This window comes from Phascolarctos cinereus, unplaced genomic scaffold, assembly GCF_003287225.1.
Source record: "Phascolarctos cinereus isolate Bilbo 61053 unplaced genomic scaffold, phaCin_HiC Scaffold_1;HRSCAF=81, whole genome shotgun sequence".
In the NCBI taxonomy this organism is placed as follows: domain Eukaryota; kingdom Metazoa; phylum Chordata; class Mammalia; order Diprotodontia; family Phascolarctidae; genus Phascolarctos; species Phascolarctos cinereus.
Genome location: NW_027555514.1, coordinates 27153667 through 27180286, shown reverse-complemented (window position 1 = coordinate 27180286; position 26620 = coordinate 27153667). Strand labels below are relative to the sequence as shown.

At 40.2% G+C, this 26620-nt stretch overlaps 1 protein-coding gene across 8 annotated transcripts in view; it reads right to left on the bottom strand.

The window, feature by feature from the left end:
* NEK10 (NIMA related kinase 10) overlaps positions 1-26620 on the bottom strand; it is a 242095-nt gene that overhangs the window by 78124 nt on the left and 137351 nt on the right. For all 8 annotated transcript variants that reach the window (XM_020993333.2, XM_078151319.1, XM_078151323.1 and 5 more), the window contains exons 24-26: positions 6276-6405; positions 5598-5668; positions 1069-1282 (exon numbers count right to left, since the gene is read on the bottom strand). In XM_020993333.2, coding sequence (XP_020848992.1) covers positions 1069-1282; positions 5598-5668; positions 6276-6405 — 415 coding nt within the window. The remainder of the gene's footprint in view (positions 1-1068; positions 1283-5597; positions 5669-6275; positions 6406-26620) is intronic.

The window sequence follows — 26620 nt, the reverse complement described above, 5'->3', positions numbered from 1 at the left end:
CTGAGCTTCCCCCTGAAACAATTGTTTACAAGCTCACTGTTCTGGTGATGCTGTCATGACTGGCTAATCAAATCATGGCCCACCACAATCTCCGAAGAGTTAAAATGTGGGGCAGTGGAGAGGTGCTCAGCGGGTAGAAGAAGAGTAAAGACTAAGTAAGCATTTGCAAGGGAGAAACAACATAAAAGACATTCTCTAACAGTGATATCTGGATCATGCCTTAAAGTTTGCAAAGCACTTTATACACATTATCTCACTGGACCCTAATGACAGCTCTCTGAAGTACTATTCCAGTTTAACTGATGGGGAAACTGATTCTCTGAGATGTTAAAATTCCTTGGTCATGGTCACACAGCTAAAAAGCATCAGAAATGGCATCCGAATCCAGGTCTTCCAGTCTCCAAGTCTGGCATGCAATCCACTACTCCACACTACCTGTCATAATATCATACTCTCAGAAGTATGAGCCAGAAAAGATGCCGGCCCAGCTACATAGCTAGAGTCAAGGATTATCACTGGACAGCAATGTGTTCCATTGATAACTGGACAAGAATATCTGTCAAGGTCAAGAAGGCTATCTGATGTAGAAGAAAGCTGCACGAAGCTTGGAACCTCAGGACCCAAGTTCAAATCCTGGCCCTGCCGGTTACTATTTATTCATTCACCAAATCCTCTCTAGGTCTCAGTTTCCTTATCTGTAAAACAAGAAGACTGTTGGCCTCTGAGGTCATTTCTAGCTCTAAACCTATGATCCTATGATCTGAGTGACCTACTAAGAGAAAAGTCCATCTTTGAAACCTACTACATTTACCTGCCGGTCTGTCAGGAAGGCAGTTCCATCATTAAACTTATTTTTTAGAGTTGTTTCAATTCATTTTTTTTGTAGCAAGAATCTGACGGTCTCAGAGTCCACAAATATATGTACCATTGAATAATAATGAATTCTGCTGCAAATATGTTGACTAGTAATATCTTTCCAGAAGTTATCACAAGATAAATTGCAAAACTGATTTAGAAATGGCAACTGGCATATTACGGCACATCACTCTTATCTAGAAAGTTACTTACATGAGATAAGATCGCCAGCTCGTGATGACAAGTGACGGCGTTCCTGTTGGCTTCCATGAAATATCGCTGTGTGCGCCTCCTCTCCCGTTCTAGCTTCTTTTCTAACGCAAGCTGGGAGGTGGATAAGCCATCTAAATACTTCATCATGACATCAGATATCATTGAGCTGACCTCTACCACATCCGGCCTCGCTTCTGCATCAGGAGTTAAGCATCTAAGAAAAGAGCAGTCAATTACAGGATGATTTGTGTTGATCACCTTCACCTCCCCTAGGGAGGCCCTCAGTTAATCACATCAGGTGTCTTCTGCCTCCACATTTTATACAGTACAGGTAAAAATGGGTTAAAATGAACACAACAAAATATAGTTTTGAAGGAGAAAAGCAGAGATAAATGGAAATGATAAAGCTTCAGGACTAGAAAGGCTGGATGAGGCAGATGGTCATAATGCTGAGGGTGAGGGATCTGCAAGGTGGGTGGTTACAAGAAGACTGGAAGCAGGTATAGCATTCTCAAGTTTCTGTAGCTCCAGCTGGTAAAACCAGGAAGGTCCTTTTCCCTCCCCCACTGGTGGCCTCCCTGGGTCCCCACCCCACAGACCATGACTTCTGTAGCATGAAGAGCAATATGCCCAAAGCCACTAAGCTGAGCTATTCTCTACATCTTAGGACAGATGCTGACAATCACAGCATATTCATACTTTCAAGTTATCTAATGGTGTAATTATCCTTCTTCTGACAAATCCATTATTGGTTGAGTTGCTAAGCTCAGATCTAATTTTTACTTCAATTACTGAATAACATCAAACACATCTGAATATCCCTAATACGTCCAAATCCCATGTTTTATATTTTGTAACAAGAACCCCTGTGCACCCACAGTTTTTCTCCTGGAATCAAGGCATTGAAACTGATTTAGCTAACGTAGGGCTCTCTTTAGCTGCACAAATCTAAACAAAATTCTAATTCATCAGTTTTGTAATTGTTCTGCCTTCTGGACCACCACAGATACTGTTTGATTTTTTAACTTTTTTTTTTAGAATTAAAAGGAGTTTTGGTTTTTCATAAGTACTTCAAGACAGCAACACATTAATGGGCCGATCAATGGAGATCTACTTATTTTTTTAACTCTTGAGACACATAGTTTGTTGGATTTAAGACCTTGAGTATATGAAGCAAGTATAGTTCTGGTTATAGAGGTATTAGTAGCTCTGGTTATAGAGGTATTAGTAGGGTTAGCCTGACTACCTCCTATTTCACAAAAGTTAAGTATGTGAACTTGTATATAGCTGAAGTATTGAAAGATTTTCTCTCAGTTTAGACAAATAAAGCAGTGTTAAATTTCACTTTCTAATTTAAAAGTTATCCAATTCTCACTTAAATGGTAAAGACAATTATAGCTGTCATGACTGCATGCTCGACCTGGTGCTGGGTAAAGAGATGCTGTGTCATCAAAAACGCCTCCTGTAAACTTTCTCTTTGTTTTGCATTAACTACAGTTTTCTAAATTCTGAAATCTTTGACAATACAAATTGGGCCAGAATGCTCCTGGCCAACATGTTGTCATCCAGGAAGCAGCTTTTTTTTTTTCTTAATTGAAAAAGCAATTGGAAGCTAGCATTACTATCATTATAGACAGAGATATAAGACACTTAAAGTGGAATTCTATTTAGGTCATATTCTCTATGGAGCCATGCTTTTAAGAGCCAATCTTAGAAACAATTCAAGTTTGATTGAATATGGTTTTTATCCTCAACTCACAGACTTGGAGATAGAATCTGCCTGCCTCTAATACTCAAAATTTCAGAACTTTAGACATGGACTGCCAGAAATATTTCTGCCAGGGGAACAAACTTAGCCCCATTTCTCTGAGGCAACTCCCTTCTCTGTCACTGTAAAGAAATATTCAAGATACTAGAATCCAGGAAAAAATACGAGTAATAATTGCAAGGATGAGAAGGACTCCAACCTGCAATGGTAAAATTAAGGTAAAATTCAGGACCTTCCTAGGTATCAAAATGCCCAGCAGGAACTCTGAAGAGGACACACAAGGACTGTTGACCCAACTAAGAAGGTTTAAGAAAGTAATATGAGATATGTATGGGTGAGGGTGAGTGAGGAGCAAGAAGAAAGATCTCCCCTTTCACTCCACTTTGCAATTTTGTTCTGGGAAGCCTCATATGAAGAATTTAGTTGGAATGATGGAAGTGTTATCCAGTTTTACCTATTATGTTTTTCAATAAATTAGTACTTTGATGCTTCACAGAATGGGCAAAATTTTTTTAAAAGTCCACACAATATGTGGCTTCTGTATTTTTCAAGATCTTCTTATCTTTAAAATGATTTGAAAGAATAATTTTGCTACCCATGAATGCTTCCCAAATAAAATTCCAACTAGCTTATGTAACCTAGAACAGACATGAAAGAATAAAATGATCTGAATATTTCGTGTTAGAAATGGAAATATTTTCCCATCTCCTTTTACATGAATTGGCAAAGTAAACAGACGGTAATATCGAACAATCTACAAAGGGGTAAAAATAGTGACCCAGGTGCCTGGCAGACTGGTGAGATTTATCTCCTTGTTCCCCCAGACTCTTTGAGGTTGCTAAGTTATTCTCCCACTCAGGGAAAAAAAAACTATTCAAAAAGAAGTGTCACAACAACAGAATATGAATGTGCATCCCATGTGCCAACAGGAGGGAAGGGAAAAAGCAGACCTGAGGAGGGCGAATTTGGGAAGCCATCGATGATGACAAGCCTGTGTAGACAGGGAGAGTGGGAAGATACCAGGGCAGACAAACTTGATCTGGAGAAATCCATAGTTTGGAACCAAAGAGAATTCTAGGAAGGATCATAAGGAAGTCTGCCAGGGAAATGGTATGTTGTGGGCCAGCCGTGCCAAATTCAAATAGAAACGGGGTCGCTCATCCATACGTAACAATCCCCGTGGGATGGGGATTGACTTAGTTTTCAGACCAATGTTTTGTCTGCTTTGATACATTTTTATTTGTTTTGTTAAATATTTCCCAATTACATTTCTAGCTAGTTTGGGCAGCACTGAGGAGTGCTGTAGGCCTCACGTCTGACCTCCCTGTCATAGGTTACCAAGGTTCAGAGTGTGAGAGCAATGTCATGGGAAAATTACCCACTCCTCTCTACACCCCCTCCTCATTCAAATGGTCAGATGGCTAACTATGAGAATAATGGAAATTATGAATGTATTTATGCACATAAACATACACATACATATATATATATACATGTATAGTATATGTGCATATATACATACATACACACATATTATATATACACATACATATACGTAGAAAGTCTTGACATCTCTGGAGAATCTATTATCTTTTTTGTTTTAAGGAAGACTGCCCCAAAAGAAAATAATTCAATTCAATAAATGTTTACTAAGTGCCTACTATGTGCAAGGCCAAAGAGATACCCAGACAAAGTGTTTTAAGAAAACAGGAAAGGGAGGGCCCCTTCAATTGGGGAATGGCTGAACAAATCATGCGATATCAATGTATTGGAATCCCCACGTACCATAAGGAACAGTGAAAAGAGCAGTTTCAGGGAAATATGGATACAATAAGAGTACTCCAAAAACATGCAGTTTTGAAAACCATCATAACTCTGACCAAGACAATAATAATAGTTAAAGTACGTATAGCGCTTACTACAGGCCTGGCACTCTGCTGAGCACTTGACAAATATTATCTCGTTTGACCCTCACAACAACCCTTGAACAGGAAGGGCTGTTATTTCCCCACTTTTAATGTAGCAAAAGCTAAAAACAAAATGGGTGCCCATCAAGTGGGCAACAGCTGAACAAAGCAAAGGGATCATCCGCATTCTGGCAGAGAGGTGATAGAGCGGAGGGGTCCAGATACGGCCCAGGTGCTGAACTGCTTTGCTCGATCACTCCCTTGTTTGTCCGTCTGTTATAATGGAAGACTTCTCTGAAGAATAAAGAGGAGAGGGAAGAATGCAGTGCCTGGTACACAGCAGGCACTTAATATTGACTGGATTAGTGGCTAGCGACCGAGATGGAACCAACAACGTTGATAAGACAATTAAAATGCACGTAGGAGAAAAGGAAAAGAAGGTTCAAAGGGGACAAACGCAAACCAGGCGATTGAGTGACCAGTGCGTTAAGCGAGATATGTACTGTTATTAAAAGCAAATGACACATAACAAAGTGTGGTTTCACATACAATCTTTTTTTGGTTCTTTTTTGTACACTGAAACACTGGTTTGTTGACGATTCTAAAGTTCATTTAAATAAAACATAATTTTAAGTAAAAAACTCAGATTGGCCAGATAATTGGGGATGAATTATAAGAACTATTTTCAATAAATTAGTAGCTGATAATATTCATCATTATGTGACATTAACAGTTCAAGTATACCTTGCTCACTTTTTCATCATTTACCAATCAATACAGAAGGCTGTTGGGGGTGAGTGGTCCCCTTATGCTCTCTCTTTGTAAAAATCCATGAAACTCCACAACCAAATTACCTGCTGATTATAATTGTTACTTTTTCAGAGTAGATCCCTTCTTGGACTGGTTCATATACTGCCTCTACTATCTGCAAAAGAAACAGAATAGGTTGAAGGGGGAATATATTCCATCTTCTCCAGGAAAACGTTATTGTTTTTCTTTGGTGGAACATTTAAGACAACATGAAAGAATTATGAAATTGAAGCAGTCAGGAACAATTAGCACCATAAAATTTGTTATGCTATGTTATGCTGTACTACATTATATTACATTAATCATACCAAATCATATCGTATTATATTATACTATATTACATTATATCATACCATACCCATATCATATCCTCTCAATAAATTACTATAGATTGACCAACACATTTGAAAATGTAGGTTTCAACTTATGATACAATTGATTTCATACCTATATTAAAATAGAACTTGAGATGAACTAAATCTCAGTATAATTTGCTAAATATAATTTGGGAGGATGAATTTTTAAATTTAAAATTGTAGGGAGATGTGGTACAGCTGTGGGTGATATGTGATTATTAGAAGAAAAGTTAAAGTACCTGTATTTATAATTGAATAAACCTCATCTCTTGACAATCTCTTAAAATCATACGTATTCCTTTTAGAGGGAAAGCGCTAGCCCTCCGAGAAACCCCAAGATGAGTTTGCTTTGTTAAATATGCTTACTTTTGTCGCTAAGGAGAGCATGTTGGTACTGTAGAAGGGAGGGTTCAGTGTCGCCATCTGATAAAGGATGCAGCCTGCAGCCCAGATATCAGCTTTCTCCCCATAGGGCTCACTCTTCAAAACCTCAGGGCTAAGTCAAAACAAGTAAGTCGATAAATACATAAGAAGGATAAAAGGATGCAAAATTGGACTGATTTTTCAGGATGTAAACATAGAATGAAGAGAGACATCCTTATAACTCTTTATTTTACAAGAAAACTAAGATACACATTCACTTAAAAATTATTCTAACCTAGAAGAACAATGTTTTAGCATTGGAAGGTACTATACAATGCTCATACTTTTATAAGGAAAAAAAACCTTTCCAATGTCTTATAATAGTATCATATGTAATAATGTGCCATGAACCAAACTTAGAGTTTAATTGTTAATAGAAAATAAGTAACAATTTGCAGAGAGCTTCATTATATCCACAGGCAGGTCTGCTGTGTCTCAGTTGCAAAAATGACAATCACCACATTAAAAGTTTGAAAGGTTTAGATCTTAATCTCTTCTAAAATATAAATAAAAATGTAATACTGTCTTTAGGGGGAAAAAAATCAGATCTATTTCAATTTACCAGCCATGCAAAAGGAAGAAGGCGAGAAGGAAGAAAAGGAGGCAGAGAGGGAAGAGGGAAGGGAAGAGGATAGGAAAAAAAAAAGGAAGAAAGGGAAGCACAAGAGGGAAGGGAGAAGAAAAGGAGAGGAAAAGCATAAGGAAGAAAGAAAGAGGGTGAGAGAAAAGCACAGGGAAATGGAAGAGAAAACAGAGAAGGAAAGAGACCAAGCGTCCCTGTCCTTACAAGCACAATGGTGAAGGCACAGAGTTAGACCACTCGTCCTAACTTCAGTAGGTACTGATGTATGACTAACTGCATCCCTCCCTCCCTACCCCGCAGACTACGAAGTTATGAGCACATGTGTGTTGACTGCAATAGTTGTTCAGTAACATTAGAAAAGGACATTTATAAAAGTGGAATGGGTCTAATGTTACAAATGGCAGATGGTTAGAAATTTAAATTTTGCATCTTTAGGCTAAATCCTTTCAAAAAGTAATGGTGAGCACAGTAAGGACGTGAAGACTTGAACACGATTACATTCTGTTATTGGTCATACCCTTCAGCTGACATATCCACAAGCATTAATTTAAAAGACAAAAAATAACACAAAACACTTCTCCAATTCAAAGCGTACAGAATAAGTCCATAAAGTTAATTCTGCCTCACTCAGGAGTGGCTATTTTGATTTCAATTACTTCCAAGTTCCCATTCTTGACCAATAAGGTCAAGTTTTCAAAGAGTAGCCAAACTGCTGAAAATGTGCACACTTTAAAAATCAGATGCATTCTGTTAATTGAGTATACTAATTATTATGTGGCAGAAGAATTCAACACACATATAATGATTATGGGTTGAATATCTGACTCCTGAGAAGAAGAAGCCTGATTTAAACCTCATTAAAAATATAAAAATGTTTTTGGAATCTCCTGACTTTTCCATCCATAGTGAAGAGACCAGATGCCTATAAACTGCCTGAAGAAACATCTCTAAGGGCTTAAATATGATAGAAGCAAGGACAGACACACAAGAGACTGCATAATGACATGTCTTGTTGGCTCCTGTATTTCCAAGGTTTGTATACCACTGGCTCCTCAGGGCAACTTCAGAAAAGATGTGCAAAGAGTGGAAAAAAACATGCATAGATAGGATCCTCACCTCAAATGCCGTTGGGCATAAAGTGAAGCAGGCAAAGCTTATTGTTGATACTCCACATTCCTCCAGACCAACCTCCCTGGACCTTTATCTCTGTTTCCTGAGCCCCTAAACCAGCGCCCAGATGAGCTCCAATCACATCATTTAAATTCCTAATAACTTACAGAGGCAGCATTTGGTGACTTCTCCATACATCATTCTTCTTTCCATTTTAGCTGTAACAATACCTCCAAATGTAGGGAAGATGTTGCCAATCTTTAAGTCAAACTTAAATGGACACACATTTCTCCAAATGCATTTACTTTTGGGTCTGTGCTATGGGACATATTATCTTACGGTCTTCTGAAGCATCTTGGGATAAGATTTTGAACATGCATAGTGCGTTATTTTTCTAGAGTTAAACTAAATAACCAAAAAGCCTTTATAGAGCAAGATTAAGGAAAGAAAGAAGCTTTAGTCAGTCAATTCTAAATTCTATTTAGCATCGACCAATAACCCCAGAATTATGTTATGGACTGTGAAAGAGAAAAGAGAAGGCTATACATAGATGCATATACTTGTATGTGTGTGTATTTGGACAAGGACAAACTACAGTTCATGGGCTGGGGACCAAATGCCAGATTTAAGGGCCTATTATGGCGTAAAGAAATTGATAAATCATTATCAAGACAATCAGGGTAGCTATCAATCTTTGTGGACTGGCAAGACTCAAGGAACAATAACAGCCCTGCTATTCTTTCAACAGATTTTCGATACTTCCAAGAATCTGACCTTGTCCATGAAGTTGGTCCATCCAGTGCATTTCATCAATGCAAACTGTGACCTCTCAACATTTTAAAAAGATGGTCTCCAGATTTTCTGATCATTTATCTGTGATCATCCACCTTTCGTATCTAATAATCACACTATCGTTATGTGATAGTTAGTGAGAACTCATTTTATCTGAGGTTGCAAAAATGAATGATTTTGTTCATTTCTGAATTTTAAGTAACAAAGATCATCGTGAATTGGTAACAAGTTTACAAAGAGTAAGGAAAAGGGAAAATGGCAAGGGGTTTTTAAAATTTCAAGGTTGATGCTTGTTGCCATCACTAACCTTAATTATTAAGTTCGATTTTATGATGCGATTTTTTCAGAGGTTCAGCTGGATTAGCAGATGATATGTCAATGTGTCCATGGACCTGTGTTCTCATCACTCCTCCCTCCACCAAAGCAGATTACAACCTACCTGCATCTTCTTCTTCCCTACCACTGTCATCCACATCTTCCTCTCAGTTCTCAGCTAGGGATCTATGCAATGTACTGAAATATCCCCCCCTTGTTGCCTACTCTGCTGTATGCTATGATCTGGGCAATGTGCATTCTTCATTTAGTTTACTTTTGGTATGTGAATGACTCAGGCAATCTCTTCTGATGGACAGAGCCTCTCACAACAAAGACCTTCTGATGCGCCAGAGATCAATGCAATTGGCACAATGAAACTTCACAATGGGAACATTTACACAGCCTGTCTATGGGGGATCTTCCACCTATTTGGTCTTGCACAGGAACATGCTTCTAAAAGGGTTTGCTAAGCGTAGCAGAAGCTCTCTGACAGACACTAATGAGCTAGAAGGAATTTAAGACTACTCTCTACCTGCTGTGTGAGCAACCACCTAGCTAATACAAAAAGACCCAGATTATATCATTACCACATGATACCACTGTGTCTGCTTCCCCTGCCCATAGACCATTAAAAGCAGGGCAAATCAAACTGAAATAATCAGATGGAAATGTCAATAGTTTGAAAAAAATCATTTGGGGCAGGGTACATGCAGATAACAGAGGAAATCATGATTTTTACAGGGAACGCACACACAGTACGTGTACAGACACAAAAACATTGGCATGCCTCCAGACATAAGGTAAATGATACCCTACCGAAGAAACTGCTATCTAATGTTGTTTTAAAAAACAGATCTGTTCCTTGAACTTAAAACCATGCCCCTTAGAGCTCATTTGTCCAAAGAGAAATTTCTTTCCAGATCTGGCTATCCTAAAGATGCCACTTTCTTCAGAATTAAAGACATTACTAAATGCATTCATAAATTCTGCTAACAAAGATCTATTCTACACTATCACTTTTTAAAAAAATATAATTTCTTGAGGCCTTTTGTTGGCAAGTAAGATATAAACCATTCATATTCTGTGGATGCCCTCAAAAGCAAAGACAATATGGAATTAGACGGACAATCCATGGTGAAAGTTGGTGACTTTGTTTTTTTCTATTTCTTTCTTCTTTCTGGAGATATCACCAGATGCAAATTGGTGGGGTTCTAGAATAGGAAATTTGAAAAGGAAATGACTTAGAAACCATTTCTGAATCTGTGGTAACAATGGTGGATCAGTGCTGGGGAGGGGAAGGGATATGGATTCTCCAGATTTGCTCAAAAGGTGGCAGAAAAAAGTGATTCAGTGAAAGAAAAAAAAATGGAATTCCTGCAGGAAAGAACTCAAGGGCCACTTGAACTGGCAGCATCAGTGTGGCAGCCTCAAGCACAAGTTCTTTTACTAAATGGTCAGTAAAACCTATTTTCTGTAAGAAATGTCCCATTTATTCAGCAATGTTGACATTTTGCATCTAGTTCAAACACACACACAAAAATCTAAAACTAAAAGTTAACTGCATTCTTCCAATCCCAATTATGTTAAATTTCATTCAAATTAAATTCAGACCTTGAAAAAAGGTCTAACTCCATCCTGATTTTACCACAATTAATTACAAAATGCTATACTCTCTTAATCTCAGAGGAAACTCATGCAAAAAAAGGAGCAGTACTTGAAGACACTGTTTACTTCTGCTTTGACTTAATTCCCAGTCAGGAATCTTTTCTTTTTCTCATCTCTATGACCCCTACCTTCCCACTCTAGGGGAAAATGAAAATGGAGAAGAAGAAACAAGCAGTAAAACAGTTGCCAGAAGTCAAAATGTTTCTGGCATCAGGCTTCAAATCCCCTAGTGGTATAACAGCTTTACATAATTACAAATAAAAACAATGAGTGAGAAAAGGAGTTATAGAACTAGCAGTGGGAGAGAAGAGATTCTGTGAACCTCTTTGTCAGTCCATTTCTGGCTTTCCAAAAGAACACATCATAAGTCTTTGGAGGATATAACTGAGATAAGTGTTTCAAATCCCTACTACAGATGAAAACTTACATCAACTGCTTTTCGTTTGGAAGGCCATTATGAAGACTATCACTGCTTTGAAACAATTTTAAATTTCCCTCATTGGATTGTCTAAGCTCCATCTTGGAAAATAAATGCAAGAAGGTCCATCAAGTTAGTATAATGCATTTGGAAGGGTTTCTCATCTATGTGAAGACTACTAAAAATAAATGACTTTCCACAAAAAAAAAAAAAATCTAATGATGGTATTCAAAGAAACAAAGCTTAGCACCATTTCTCGATTTGCAAAACGATTATAGTTAAATTGTGAAAAGGCTGGGATCCAGCTAACTTCGAATTAGTAATAACTAAGACTCTTCTAAAACTCAGAGCACTCATGTGCCTATAAAGTACTGATACTGATAGAGGCAAGGGGAGAGGGGTTATTAATAACAAAACTCATCTCAACACTAGAGGAAAAAAGTTTACCAAACACATCAACAGTGGAAACAAGCATGGGAGGAAGGATGATTAACTATTTTAGAGTGTATAAAGACTATCAGCATATCCACAACCAAATTGCTAATCGTACAGAAGAGAAAGGAGGCAACAAAGTTCTATTTCTTCAAAAATATGCAGCAATTGAGAATTTTCACTAATTTTGAACAGGACCTTGGTCCTGGTAAGGTTTTATTGTAGGCTTATTTTATAGCATACAGATATCGGACTCAATGATGAGAAGAAAAGCTTGTCTTTATTAAGTTACATGTGCAACCCTGGAGGAGTCACGTCAGCTCTCTGGACCTCAGAGTTTCCTCCCCTCAAAAAAAAGAGTGAATTAGCCTAGATCAAAGATACTTAATCTTACTGGTATCACAGGCCCCTTTGGCAATCTGGTGATAATTATGGACTCCCTTCTCAGGATCATGTTTTTAAAGTCATAAAATAAAATAGATAAGACTACAAAGGAAACCAAGTGTACTGAAATAAAATAATAAAAAAAAATTTTAAATAAGTACACAGATGTAGGCAAAGCAAATACCCTGCTTGTGTTTGATTTTTTTTTTTTTGGTAACCATGCTTCAAATGTCTCTCCTTTACTGAAGGACCCATCTTTTGTCACTGATGTTGAGACCGATGTTTCTAAGGTACATCACCATGGCTGCATCTTAAGCTCCTCTGATCTCCAGTATACATTATTACGCTTTGTCTACACCTGTGTAGATAAGCAGAGGCCAAGTACAGTAACAACCTCCCCATGCATTTACAGTGAATTCTAAATCCCCTGCTGTGTTTGGGAGGCCGAGTTAAGCCAAAGCAACAATAATGTGTTAAGTACCCACTGCATACACCAGACAAGGTGCTAAGTTCTGGGGCTACAAAGAAAGTCAAGAACAGCCCAAGGCTCAAAGGGCTCACAGGCTGATGGACCCATTTCCCCAAAGACCACTAGGTGGGCCTTTCTTGTCCCCACCTCCTCCAGGCAGGCTTCCCTCACCAATTCTGCCCCTTCCCTTTGGTTACCAAGGAACCGCTACCTTAGCAAAATACTGCTACTTTCTGCTTTTGCAACCTAGAACCAAAAGCCAGGACTTTCTCAGCGATGTCTTTGTCGCCCATTGGCATAAAGGAGAAAAGGGAGAGCAGGCAATATTCATGAAAGGAGGAGGAAAAAACAGCTAAATTTACTATTTCAATTACCAAGCTCTTCCTGGAGACTCCCTTCATCTCTATTTCATGTTTTTCGTTTCCTGGCCTCAAAGCTAAAGGAAAGCTCTGGACACTGTTTTATATTCGCTGTCCAAATGCCTCCTTCCATTAGGACAGATAAATAACAATTTATGTCACCATTCTCCAACTTTATCCCCTTAAACAAAAGAAACAACTAATATACTTGGCAGCTAGGATTTCATAGGAATGATATATGATAAAGGATTAACTCCCTAGACAAGGCAGGAGCCTTAACAAATCCATACATCCATTATGTCTAAGATCAACTGAAACAGAGAAGAAATGAAAACTTTGAAGAGGGATTTGAAAGCTATAATTGAAAAAAAAACACCTCTAACTGATAATACAAATATATAGGATGAGAGTAGTGGCATCCCAAGACTTTGGAAAAGAAATGTTTCCTTTTATGGAAAACAGTAAATTGCAGAAAGTAACTATAAAAGAATCTAAGAAGAATCGAAATATTGAGAGATAATTAATTTTGCTAAAAGAAATTCTTCCAACATCTCTTTTATCTATATAAATACACATATACAACAAAATAAATATACAAAGAAATAAAAACAATAATATAAATTATATATATAGAAAAGGAATTGTGTATCCAACTACCAAGTGTACACTTCTTAAGTCTATTAAGTAGTTCTGAAAATTTAGATATTAGCTTATCATGCTCATCTGCCTGTACTATACCCACCACCCACTACTCCACCCATGTTGTGCACTAGGCAGTAGCGTAGTCTTCATAACAGAAAGGAACATTTTCAGGAGAAAACAGTAAACTGTACTTTTTTAGGATATAGTACCAGAGACCAAAGTCCCCCACAACATAAAAAAAAATGGCTCTAACTTAAGCAGAGCTTAATCATCCTTACAGACTGAAAATCACATCAGGCTACTTTCCATGGGGGGAGAAAGTAGTATTTACAATCAACCTAAACTCACTTTAACCTGGAATTTTATTTTGCTTAGAGTCCAGATTCTACAACTGGCTGCCATTCTGTGTGATCCTGCGAATCACGCAATTTCTCTGGTCGCAATTTCTTCACTTGCAAGACGAGGCAGGTGGACTGGCGCTCTCTAAGGCCAATCAACGAGCATATTTTACCAGGCTGCAATCTTGGCTACTCTATCACGCCCCAGAGAAGGCCCCAGACTGCCCCTAATGCCCCTCCTGAGACTGGATGGCTCCTTGCAGAAACTCCAGCCATCTCTTTACTTCTCACCAGGCTGCCAGCCGGACTCCTCCATTACAGCCCTGCAACAGGTGTCTCCTTTTTCAGTTTTTTTTTTCAAGTGTTGTCCTCCCCCATCAGAACGTAAGTACATTGAGGAAGGGACTGTCTTTTCTCTTGCAAGGTGCCTAGCACATACCTGCTAACTAACTGATTTCCCTTTGTTAATTGCCACAAGGAAGCTCTCCTGATAATGTTGTCTCACCTAAAATTCAATGTTTTGATGGGTTGGTCCTTGTGGGTACAGATCACAATTCATCTACGTGTTACTCCGTGTGATTCTTGGCCCTGTTTGTGTCCTGGTATGTCCTTCTGCAAGGACATGACCTCTCTGAGCCTCAGTGTCTTAATCTGTCAAATAAAGTAATCCAGAAGACCCAGGGTAGTCAATAAACATTTGTTAAGTGCCTACTTTGTGCCAGGCACTGTGCCAAGCAATGGGGATACAAAAAGAGGCAAAAGACAGTCCCTGTCTTCAAGGAGCTCACAATCTATTTGTGGAAACAAAAGACCAGTTCTTTTGAGTAGCCATGGAGCTCACTGAGAAGGCTCTTCAGTGTTCTAAGGGCTGATGCATTTGATATCCACAAATATCTACAAACAGGAATGTCTAAAGGGTTCTTCCCTCATTTGTTCTTTGCCAAGGACATCTTTCATGACACTTGTGTGTATATATTATATTTGTATATCATACATAATTATTACATAATTATATAATAAAATATATATCAGGAACTTCTGGTGCGAAAATTCTCTCCAGTGGTCTCAGCAACTTGCCTCACTGTCTTGGGGGACTGTCTAGGGTTCCTTGGAGGTTAAGTGAATTTCCCATGATCACAGAGCTACTATTTGTCAAAGGCAGACTTGAACTCATTTGTTTCTGATTCCTAGGTCAGCCTTCTTTCCACTACGCCATGCCAATTTCTTTTCTTTTATCCACTTCCCACCTTCTCATTTCAATGGCTTGTTTAAAACGGTCAGGGTTGGAAAACTTCTGGTTAAATGACGAGTTTTCTTTTCATCTTTGAATTCTTCCTTCAGTTTGACATTGATATTGAACTTTGCTCTAGTTAGCCAATAACCTGACTGTATATAAACAGCTGATTTTGAAACAGCCCCTCTATCAGCAACCAATTATTTTCTATATATTTTTCAATATATTTTCTAATCAATTTCATTTTTATGATGCACTTTCATACCTGCCCTGTCCAGTGCCTTCTGTCTCTCTGCTTAAAGAATTCATGACACAGAAGTATAAGGCTTATGAATAATCTAAAAGTCTTTATTCTTTTTCATTTCCTAAACATTTTCTTTTTCATGATGAATTTAAGCAATATGAACAGCTCCATATATATACAAAAAAAGGAAAGAGAATTCTGTATAAAACCATGAACTTGTTACCCAAACCATGTTTTCCGATATATTTTTCCACAGCCTCTCCTATTCACATATATATGTCAGTTTGTGTTTATGTATATGTGCATGTATACATATATATGCCTGTGTATAATATATGTCATATATCTGTATGCACGTGTATGCATACAGGTCAGTATGTGTGGATGTTTATATACATATAGGTCAGTACATGTGTGTAGGCACATGTGAGTGTGTGTATATACATATGTGTGTGTGTGTGTGTGTGTGTCTGTATATACACACACACACACTCCCTTGGTTTGGACGATCTCATTAAGTTCTTTATGTAACTCCTCTACTTTTAATTTTCTGCCACTGTTGTTATTTTACTAAACAGTATTTTGGCTTATGTTCCTTATAAAAAACACAATGTGGGACGACTAAGTATCCCATGAAATGATGTTTCTTATTGCCTCTGGCCGTGTGATGAAACCAACTTTGCCAACCCCTCCTCTGACTCTCCAAGGGGATCTTCTGGGTTCAATCCTTCTATTAGGCCTCCTGGGCTTTACTTATCATAAGAACCTCAATATGGATGCAACTCTACTCCTCTAATGATATATCAGTCACTAGACACACACCTCACCTTGATAATACCAATAGTTAAATTAATAGCTGAAGATTTCTAAAAAGTGTATGATCCTCGGCCCCTAACCATGTCACCTTTTCTGAGACGAACACTGTCACTACAAAAATGACAAGACCACATAGGCCTAGTGGCCATTTTGTATTTTCACCCATTACATGTGTTGCCATGGTCAGAAAACTTCTCTCCTACAGAGATATTGCTGCTTATGAGTTTCCCTGCACATTGCTTGGCAGGTTCTTGGACTGTAGCCTTGTCTGCACTCCAGTGCATGGATCTTCTCTGGAGGGTCTCACCAGTAAGGGTAGAAACACATTTCCGGGGACTCCCATGTCTTGAGCAAATCCCCTTCCTCTATTGGCCCCAGTTCTCCCCCTTAGAAAATGAAGGGATTAGATTACATGGTTTCTGAGATCCTTTCTGATATAATGAATCTATGAATAAAACTACCCTCTTTGTGGTATCACCAGAGAACTAAATGATTGATAAAATGCAAATTCCTAAAGACAAAGATATGTGTGTGTGTGTGTGTATAATATACACATATATGTGTGTGTGTGTATATATATATATATACATATATACATATATGTATATATATATATACATATATACATACATATATATATTTCCTTGTTTTTCCCTTTCTTGACAGAGTAAAGGTATGTTGAATGAATGAATGAATGATGGCCTCACAGAATAAAAAACACAGCATTTGAATTATATAGCAAAGCTCCACATGAAAAGTAATTATCATTTTACTTCCTAAGTTTTATCCTCTGTATTTGTCATTTACTAATCTACTTAATTTAAGTTTCTAAGCCACTGGATACTAATTGTGTCCAATCGGATGATCTCTGCAGTCTAGGAAAAATAATGAAACAGCAGCTGAGTCTCCATTTAATGATTAGAGAGCTAAGATTACCCACCCACGCCTTCCAAGCCAACTTACACACACCATTTCCTCCGCGACGCTCTCCCTGACTCCCCAGTTGGTGACGGCCCCCAAATCATCACATGTCACCCTATTTTGACCTCTAGCCCAGCGCCCTTTCTCCGTTAGACTGTAAGCTCCTCCAGGGCAAGGCTTTTGTCTTTCTTTGTATCCCCAGCACTCAGCATAGTATCTGTTGGGTTACTGTTGTCATTTTTGTTGTTCAGTCCTTTTCAGTCGTGTCTGACTCCTACTGACCCTACTTGGGGTTTTCTTGGCAAAGATTACTGGAGTGGTTTGCCATTTCCTTCTCTAGCTCATTTTACAGATGAGGAAACTGAGGAAAACAGGGCTAAGTGACTTGCCCAAGGTCACACATCAGTAAGCATCCGAGGCCAGATTTGAACTCAGGTCCCCCTGACTCCAGGCCTGCCACTCTAGCATATAAAGTGCTTCTTGACTTGACTTGAAAAATAATACTTAGGTATTATTTGTACTATCAGTACATGTACACATCACGTCTTCCACTAGACAATAAGTTCCATAAGGGTAAGGACCACATTTTAATGCAATTTGATCTCTTCCCCAGTGCCTGTAGGAGTGTTCTGTGCTGTTAATTCCATAAATACCTGGTGAATTGAAGCAAAATGGATTAACACTGAAGTCAGCAGTAGCTTCCTTAGAGCCTCTCCATTTCTCTTTCATGGCCTTGCCCCCATTCTCTAGGCCGTTAACTCCTCCTTCTTCCTTCTTTCTAACTCTGGCCTCTTTCACATATGCTCCTGATCTTCTGTGTAGGTCTGCTTCCCGTGGTCCATCAAACATGGGCATCCATCAGACTGCTTGCACAGACCCCCTAACTTCATTTAAACAGTCCCTGCTATGTGCACAACACTGTTCCAGGCCTAACGGGGCTGACAGAGAAGCTAAAGTTCCTTCTCTACAGGACCCACTATGTCACTGGGGAAACAAGACGCAGACACTGTAACGTGGAAATAATGACAGAAGGCAGATGATTAAGTGTTAAATGAGTAACACAGACGATCACTGTTGGAGGAGATTACTCTTTCAGGTGACAACCTTCAGTCTACATTTCATTGTCACTTGTATGTAGAAGACTCCAAAATCTTCAGCCTGAAATTTCACTGTCTCTTTAATCCTATATGTCTAGAAGACTTATTCGATAGCAGGAAAGGAAAGGAAGGGGAAGAAAATAAGCATTTACATAGCATCTACTATGTGCCAGGCTCTTCAGACAGAATCTTAGAGCTAGGGAAAAAAAAAATCTTTGTTGTTGTTTCTTTGAGACTGGGGCAGGTAGGTGGCACAGTGGATAAAGTGCTGGGCCTGAAGTCAGGAACATTTATCTTCCTGAGTTCTAATCTGGCCTCTGACACTTCCTAGCCATGTGACCCTAGGCAAGTCACTTCACCATGTTTGTCTCAGTTTCCTCATCCATAAGACAAGCTGGAGAAGGGAATGACAAAACACTCCAGTATCTTTGCCCAGAAAACCCCCAATGCGGTCGCAAAGAGTCAGGCACGACTGAAATGACTGAACAACAGAATCCAAGAAATCCAAATCTCGTTCTCACATATCAGCTTCTCCACTGTTAACTTCCAGCACGCCCCTCTTCCTTCTGGAGCCCTGGCCTTCAATCACTCAGTCATAAAAAGGTTCTCCTTGTCTCACCCAAGGCTTCACGGTCTAGCAACATCTTCTAGATCCCTTGTGAAAGTCCCATTTGTGCCCGTGGGAATCGCCAGAAGCGGGAAGTCGTTCATCAGGTTTGAGGAGCCTTGGGACACGGTCTGGTACATACTAGAGCGATGCCTCAGATACATGCCACTCTGTGAGTAACGTCCAATCAGCATGTCATTGCCACAGCGCCCCTCAGCAGACACCCCTGCTTCTCGTTTTTTCCCTCAGATGTATCTGACATACTCTCCTTGCATTTAGCACCATGCCTGGCACAGCGCAGGTGCTTAATATGTACTGAGTGGCCGTTGTCTCCCGGTTCTTTTCCTCCCCGTCTGGGCCCTAAACCTCCCCACATCACAGTGCCTTGGACATAGGAAGCACCGTACAAATATTAGCTGTCAGGTAGTATTATCACCAGGTGCCTGTTGGGACTTCAAACTATGTGTCCTAGACACATTTTACACTCAGCACAACCAAAGTTGGACTCATCTTTTCCAAAAAACCCTCCCTCTCTCTAGATTTCTCTCTTTTGGTCAACGGCGCCATCATCCTTCCAATCTCCCGGCGTTGTCCTGGACTCTCACACTCCCTCACCCCACATCTCCGACCCGCTGCCAAACCTGACTATTTCTATCATTGCGACATCTCTCGCTCTCTTCACTGAGCTACTGCCTTAGCACAAGCCCTCATGACCTCCCACCCAGATTGTCCCAAGAGCTTCCTAATGGGTCTGTCTTCTGGAAGCCTCTCCTGACTCCAGTCCATCCTACACACTGATACCAAAATGATTTCCTTAGGTATAGATCCTACCATATGATTCCCCCGATCAATCAATTCCACTGGTTTCCTATGTGTCTAACACTAGACGAAAATTCCCTTTTTTTCATGTTATGTGAACGTGGTATATGTCTGTATACGTACTTGCTCTCTTTCCCAACAGAACGCAGCTCCTTATGAGTAGGGATTGTTCTGTTCTTTGTACTCATAACCCCAGCCTCTGGTCCATAGAAGGCTCTTAGTTAACAGCTGATTGGTCACTCCCTCTCCAGAAGACACCGGTGCATCCTCGCACCAATCCTTAGAGCAAGCAGCTGCTTTCTCCCCTTCAGAAAGGGACTCATATCTGTCAATCAGCACCAATGTTCAGGGCTCCTCTTTCCCTTTACATTCAGTATCACCTTCTTCTACCTTCAATATACTGATTCCTCTCATATTTCCACATCTTGTTTGTTTTTTTATAAGAAGCCCTTATTCCATTAAAAAAAAGAATTCTAAAGTAAAGGCAGCATGTGCAAGTGTAAAACTCAAAACAAATTACCCAAGATGGGGCAAGTTTGACCAGGGTGAACTCGTATTGCCTGCTAGGCCAGAGGGCACACGTGATCAGTCCACCAGGTGGGGGAAATGTATGTATGAGCACACCTTGAAAGCCAAGGGCTGCGGGCATAGTGGCTGATGGGTCAATTGGCTTGAAAAGACATGAGGAAGCAATACTGGGACAATCAAGGGGCAAACAGGGGCTGGGGCAGGGCAAAACAGTGCTCAAAACCAGCAAGAGGAAGAAGCCAGCTCCCAGTATTATTAAATGGCTACTATGTGCCAGGTGCTGTGCTAAGCCATGCGGATACAAAGAGAAGGCAAAAACACTGTCTCTGCTCTCAAGAAGCAAAGTTAGGTAAACTGAAGGCTAGACACAGACATGGTCACCAAGTCAAGATGAGGGGACGGTGAGCTAGGAAGAAGGTAGAAGTCAGAAGGAATAGCTAGCTAGGATCTCTTCCAGCTACTTTTAATTCATTGGTGGTTCATAGTTTTTTAGGCAGTCCCACTCAACATAGAAAGAGGTGGTATCTCGTGAGAGTGAACCAGCCCTCTTGGATGTCACAGATATCGTATATGTCTTATACATACCAAACTTGAAACTTTAAATATGTGCACAGGAGTTGCGACAACTGACTTAGAGGAATTATTTTAGTTCAGCTTGATATTTCAAATACCTCCAAAAATTAGTAATTCCTTTAGCATGAATAACCTCTTCCCTGGCAAGGCTGCAGTCTCTTCATGCATTAAGAGACAATTTTATGAGCTGCTAGGGTTCAAATAAAATCCTCTCTTGGTGGCCAACATTCCAAAGGTACATTCCTCTAAATTCAGCTAGGGTGGTGAAGAAGCCTTCTCAGCTTAGTGGGGCCTGCTAGATAGAGCTAATCATATGCCAATATAGGAGTTGGAGAAACTAGGGTCACCTCCATACCAGAATGAGTAATTAGAGAAGGAATTAGTGAGCATTTAATTACGTAGCAAACTGAATGAGAATCTATTCAAAAATGATGGTTGTACTCATCCCCAATATGCTGGTGACCAACAGCGCACATTTCTTAGAGATCAGCTTTTTCCTGGATTTCATTATGCTTTAGGGAGACGAACTGACTAGGATTTCCAGATGTCATTAATGAATTAGAGTAATGATCTACTAAGCTGTTTCCTAGAGGGCTGGAATACTTATTACTGGGCTTTTTCTTAAAGAATGGAGTCAGAGTTAGCTCACTAACTCAATAATTCTTTTTGAAAAGCATTTATTTGTCATATATATGTATATATATACATATATATACATTATATATATATACATACATATAAGTGACATTTAAGATTATGTACATACATGTAAGTCTGATATCAAAACACACACATGCACACACACCAATCAGAAAATTCAGCCTAGCATGTTAATGGCTCAGCACAAGAAATCTGGACTTCCAGAATAGTTCTCTATCAGCACTGTCTTAATTGATGTGTTGTTTAATTGAAAAAGAATCAAGTTACACTAACTTTTCTTCTCCCCTCTAGGATTATGGGGAAACGCTCAGACAGAACAATCAATTTCAAACCAATTTATGTGACAATGTAATTAATTTTGAATCTGTTCTTGAGAAAATGTACATGGAAGTGCTCAGGAAGGAAGGATGCTCTATACAGATGGAAAAGTGAGTTCCCTGTCACTCTCTACACATATAAAGCATAAGATTACAAGTTCCCTGTTACCAGAGGACTTAAAACAGAGGCTGAGTGACCACTTATCATGGGGTCACAGGTAAGATTCATCTTCGTGTCCCTGTTAAGATTCAGAATCAACTATTCAATTGAATAATGACAAGGATGGGCATGCCCATTCACATCAGCTTTGTGGGAGTTGTGAACATGGAAAACCATGCCGTGTGATGAGACAGTGACAGAAAAGGCACCCAGACCCATTACTGAATCGCGAGCAAGGAGACCTGTCTGGCCATCTAACCAGATTTGCCAGTTTCTACCTTCTTTGGGTCAAAACTGGATGGAAGAAGAATCTTTGCCTTTCTATAGGCGCTGTATCACAGAAAGTACAAATGGCCACAGAATCTCAAAGCTGGAAGGGCCCTCTGAGGTCACAGGGTCCACTCATACCTGAACAAGAATCCCATCTACACTATGTCTGACAAGTGGATGGTCAACCTTTGCCACAATACCTCCTGTGAAGGGGAATTCACCTCCCCACTCCACATCTCCCCATCCTGAAGCAGCCCATTCCATTTCCAGATTGCCCCAAATGGGAAGTTTGCTTTATACCTAGAATACACAGATTTATACGAATAAGAATATGTACATATCTACCTATGTACATGTGTATCTACCTCTCTACAACTTCCTCCAGGGCCAAGCAGAATAAAGTGAATCCCTCTTCCCTGTGACAGCCTTTATAGACAGCTATGGGATCCTCCTCAACCATTCAAGGTTTCTTTTCTCCAAGCTAAACATCCTCCCCAACTCATTCACCTAACATGGAAACATGATGCAACACAGATGAGCAAATAAGAGTCAGAAGGCCAATCAATGTTTGAATTCTTCCTCATAGGTTTACCAATTGTGTGTTCACAGACAAATCATAACCTCTCTGAGATTCATTTTCCTCATCTGTAACATGGGGATAGTAATAAATGCACTATCTGCCTCACAAGGTTGTTGCTTTGCAAACCTAATGGAAATTGTTCTCATTGTGATGATGGTGACCTCAAAGTCCTTCACCGTCTGGGCTGTCCTCCTCCAGATTTTTTCTGGCTCTTCAATTTCTTCCTAAAATGTGATGCCCAGAACAGAATGGGAAGCTCCAGAAGCAATCTGCCCAGGGCAGAGAATAGGAAGGCTGTCACCTCCCTAGCCCTGAATGACATGTTGCTCAAGGCAGCACAAGATGGCCCCAGCTTTTGTAGCTGCCATCCAGACCAGAGACGCCTACCAATCTTACTACCCAGTAGCAAACAAATAAACAAAAACTATGCTTTTTTCAGATAAAGTCCTATCTAGCCATACCTCCCATGTCTTGAACATGTTGAGTATGAGACTTCACGCTTAGGACCACCAGAAGGTCATCGCTCTAGAGCTGGAGGGGACGTCAGAGGCCAGCTAGCCCAAGCCCTTTCATTTACAGATAAGGAAACAGAGGCCTGGGAAGGTGAAGAGATTTTCTCACTGTCTCCCGGGCCTGTGCTGTTTAAATCTTTTATCAGAGTCAGGTAGGTGGCTAAAGTGCTCCTAGAGCCAGGAAGACCTGAGTTCAGATCTGATTCTGCCACATGCTAACTTTGTGACCCTGGCCATGTTATTTAATTGCTGTCTGCTTCAGTTCCTCATCTGCAAAAATACGGATAATAGTAAGACCAGTCTCCCAGGGTGGCCATGAGGCTCCAAGGAGATGTATATAAAGCTATTTGCAAATCTTAATGACCTATGGGAATACAAGCTGCTAGTGTCGTTATCATCATCATCAATAAGTTGGCTAAAGACACAAATGACATGAATATCAAATTTGCACATGATACGGTAGGGGTCTACACTGAACCACCAATGACTGCTCACTGGGTATAGCCCTTCAACTATCCCCAGTCTCCCTAATTACACTGTTGTCCAGCCCAGGGCTTCTCCAACTCTTTCCACCCATGACCCCATCAGCACTTCTTAAACCACGGGTCGTGATGCTAGTCTAGCCCACTTCCCTCGGCCTTGCCCACAAGATTGGCGCGAGAGCCAAATGTCCTGCTAGATTACAGACAAACCCTATTCGCAGCAAGCCCTTTGCTGTGTTGGGGCTGCTAACATAGTAAGAAAAAGCAGAGTTAGTCTGGTGGGAGCTGGCCTTGATGAAGCCCAGCCGCAGGTACTGCTCCTTTTGATTCTTCACCCGGAGAGGAGATTCTGATGGCCTTGGTGAGAATGTATCATTAACCTTTCTCTTTGGATAATGTCATTATAATCCAGTCACACTGAAGAGCAAACAAGGTCAAAAACTACTTTCATTGACAATCTCTTCCACCATAACGCTGCTGGATTTTTGCCAGGACTCAAAGTCAGTCTCCTGGGCCTGTGGTTCGTAGACATCACTCTCGTTCCCATTTTGATCAGTCTACTTTGGCTTTTTCTGATCCTGCTGTACCCTCCTGTCCTGCATACCTACCCTTTCAGAGGTCAGTGACAAGGGCAAACCATCACCTCTGTCCATTCTTTCAGTACCAAAGGATGGGGTTCATCTGGACCTGGTACCCTGAACTCATCAAGGGCAGCAGACTTCTTTCTTGTCATTCCCTTTCTCATTTTGCGTTTCAATGACTGATATCTCCTTACCTGTTCAAAGCTTGTTCTCTTTGACAGAAAAAATAAGAGGAAAATCAAGAGAAGCTTTACTTCCTCTCTCTCATCATCTATCACCATGGCTAAACAAACACAAAAAAACCCTCTTGTCCTTCACTGTCCTTGCCCAGAATAAGCTTTCGCAGCCCTGATTCTATTCTTGCTTGATGCTCTGAGATGCTTTTGAGTGTATCCTCCGCTCTTTCTTTGATTCTTCATTCTTTATGTGGCTTTGAAAAATTTAAGGATTTATCAATATCCCTCAGTAACCTCGTGAATCTTCAGACAACTGCACCTTTTTTCTCCTCTTAAGGGAATGGCTCTTCTGCATACTTTTCTGTCTAGACTACTTATTGCTTGAGAATAGGAAGAAAGGGAAAAGGGAAGGAAGAAAGAGAGAGAAACTGTACCACTCGCTGGAGTAGAGGGTATTTGGGGCACGGCGGGAACGAATGCCCATCTCTGTCCAGGAGACTCAGCGCAGATAGATACGTCAACCTACTCCAAAAAGGCTGATCTTCAGCTCGAATCCTGCAAAGAGCACTTCATCTTTTCCTAGCCTTTGATAATGCTATTTTTCGTCAGTGGACTGTTCTTTTCCTTTTGAACCAAATTTTGTCCACATATTTTAAGGGCCAAATCAAATCCCACCTCCACAAAGCATGTCTAAATTACCCCAGACCATTAATCTCCATCTGTTGAACTCCTACCCTTACAGCCTATATCATTCAATGATATCACATTTAATTATGTAATTTAATTTTATTTAATTATTTAATCCTACTCTGCCATATACTGTCCCCACTACATGACCTTGGCTGAGTCACCTGCACTTTCAGGAACTTAGTTTCCTCAATCCGTCTTTTCCAACTCTAAGAGTCTATGATTCAGAGACCATGATAAACTGCTTAAAAGTACCTCAGTAAAAGGCATTCGCCACACTTTAAAAATGAGATCAAATGTCTCACTGTAACTAAAATGTCGGCAGATAGTGTCGCCTTTGGGTTCAGAATAAAATTGTGTTCTTATTCAAAATGAAATTTTTCAAATTCTTAAAGTGTCATTCAAAAACTTTTTAATGACAAATGGCTTTGGTTCTCTATGTAAGACCGCTCTCTAGTTATCTGTTATTCTAAGGGAGACAGCTGGCATATCTATCAGTCACTTTTAAAAACAGACTCTTTCTAACTGGAGATGTCTTAGGGTGAATCACAACTTCAATGTCTCATAAGATGCTGTGAGAACAAGTCCTAAATCTATACCCTTATGTGACGCCAAAGAAGAGAGAAATACGTTGTTTCACCTTGGAAACAAAGTGCCATCACTCTGCATCCACAAAAAGCTTTTGGCTCTTGAACTATGTGACCTTCACAAACAATCTTCTTCAGTCATGCTCTTCACTATATAAATAAGAGAAAAGAAGCACACGTGTGCATACAAGGGGTGAGGAATGGTGTGTAGGTGCAACCAAGAGAACTGGGTACCAACAATTAGAGAGGCCTAAAAGTGTGCAGGGGGTCAGCTAGGTGGTGCAGGGGATAGAGCACCAGCCCTGGAGTCAGGAGGACCTGAGCTCAAATCTAGCCTCAGATGCATAACACTCACTAGCTATGTGACCCTGGGCAAGTCACTTAACCCCAATTGCCTCGCAAAAATAAAAAAAAAAAGTGTGCAGGTCGGCACCTAATATATGTTCCCGAGACCTCCCTGGGATGTCCCTGCCTTGTCAAGACTGGAGGAACTAATTCAAGTAACACTTGCAAGAGGAACTGAACTGGGCGCCATATTAGGGGAGTTAGATAATGAGCCTGGCATTGCTGTATCCCTGATCGAAATGGCCTACGTGCACTCAAGAGTAGAGAGTGCAGGAGAGTTCAGGGGAGACCGGGAGGGTGAGAAGCTGCTGGAGGACAGACTTTTCTTCCTTTCCATCCCTGTGATGAGTGGGGCTAAGGTACGTGGCACAGTGAATGGAGGGTCGGGCCTGGAACCAACAAGGCCAGTCGTCTGACCTCTGCCAGCCTCTGCTTCCTCACCTGTAACAGCACCAGGGTTGTTGTGAGATCTAATGAGGTCCTTGTAAAGTGCCCTGCAAACCTCAACGTGCTACATAAAGGCTAGTTATCACCGTCACTTTCGTCGCCATCATCATTAATCTGTGCCGATCTCACTTCGTTCCG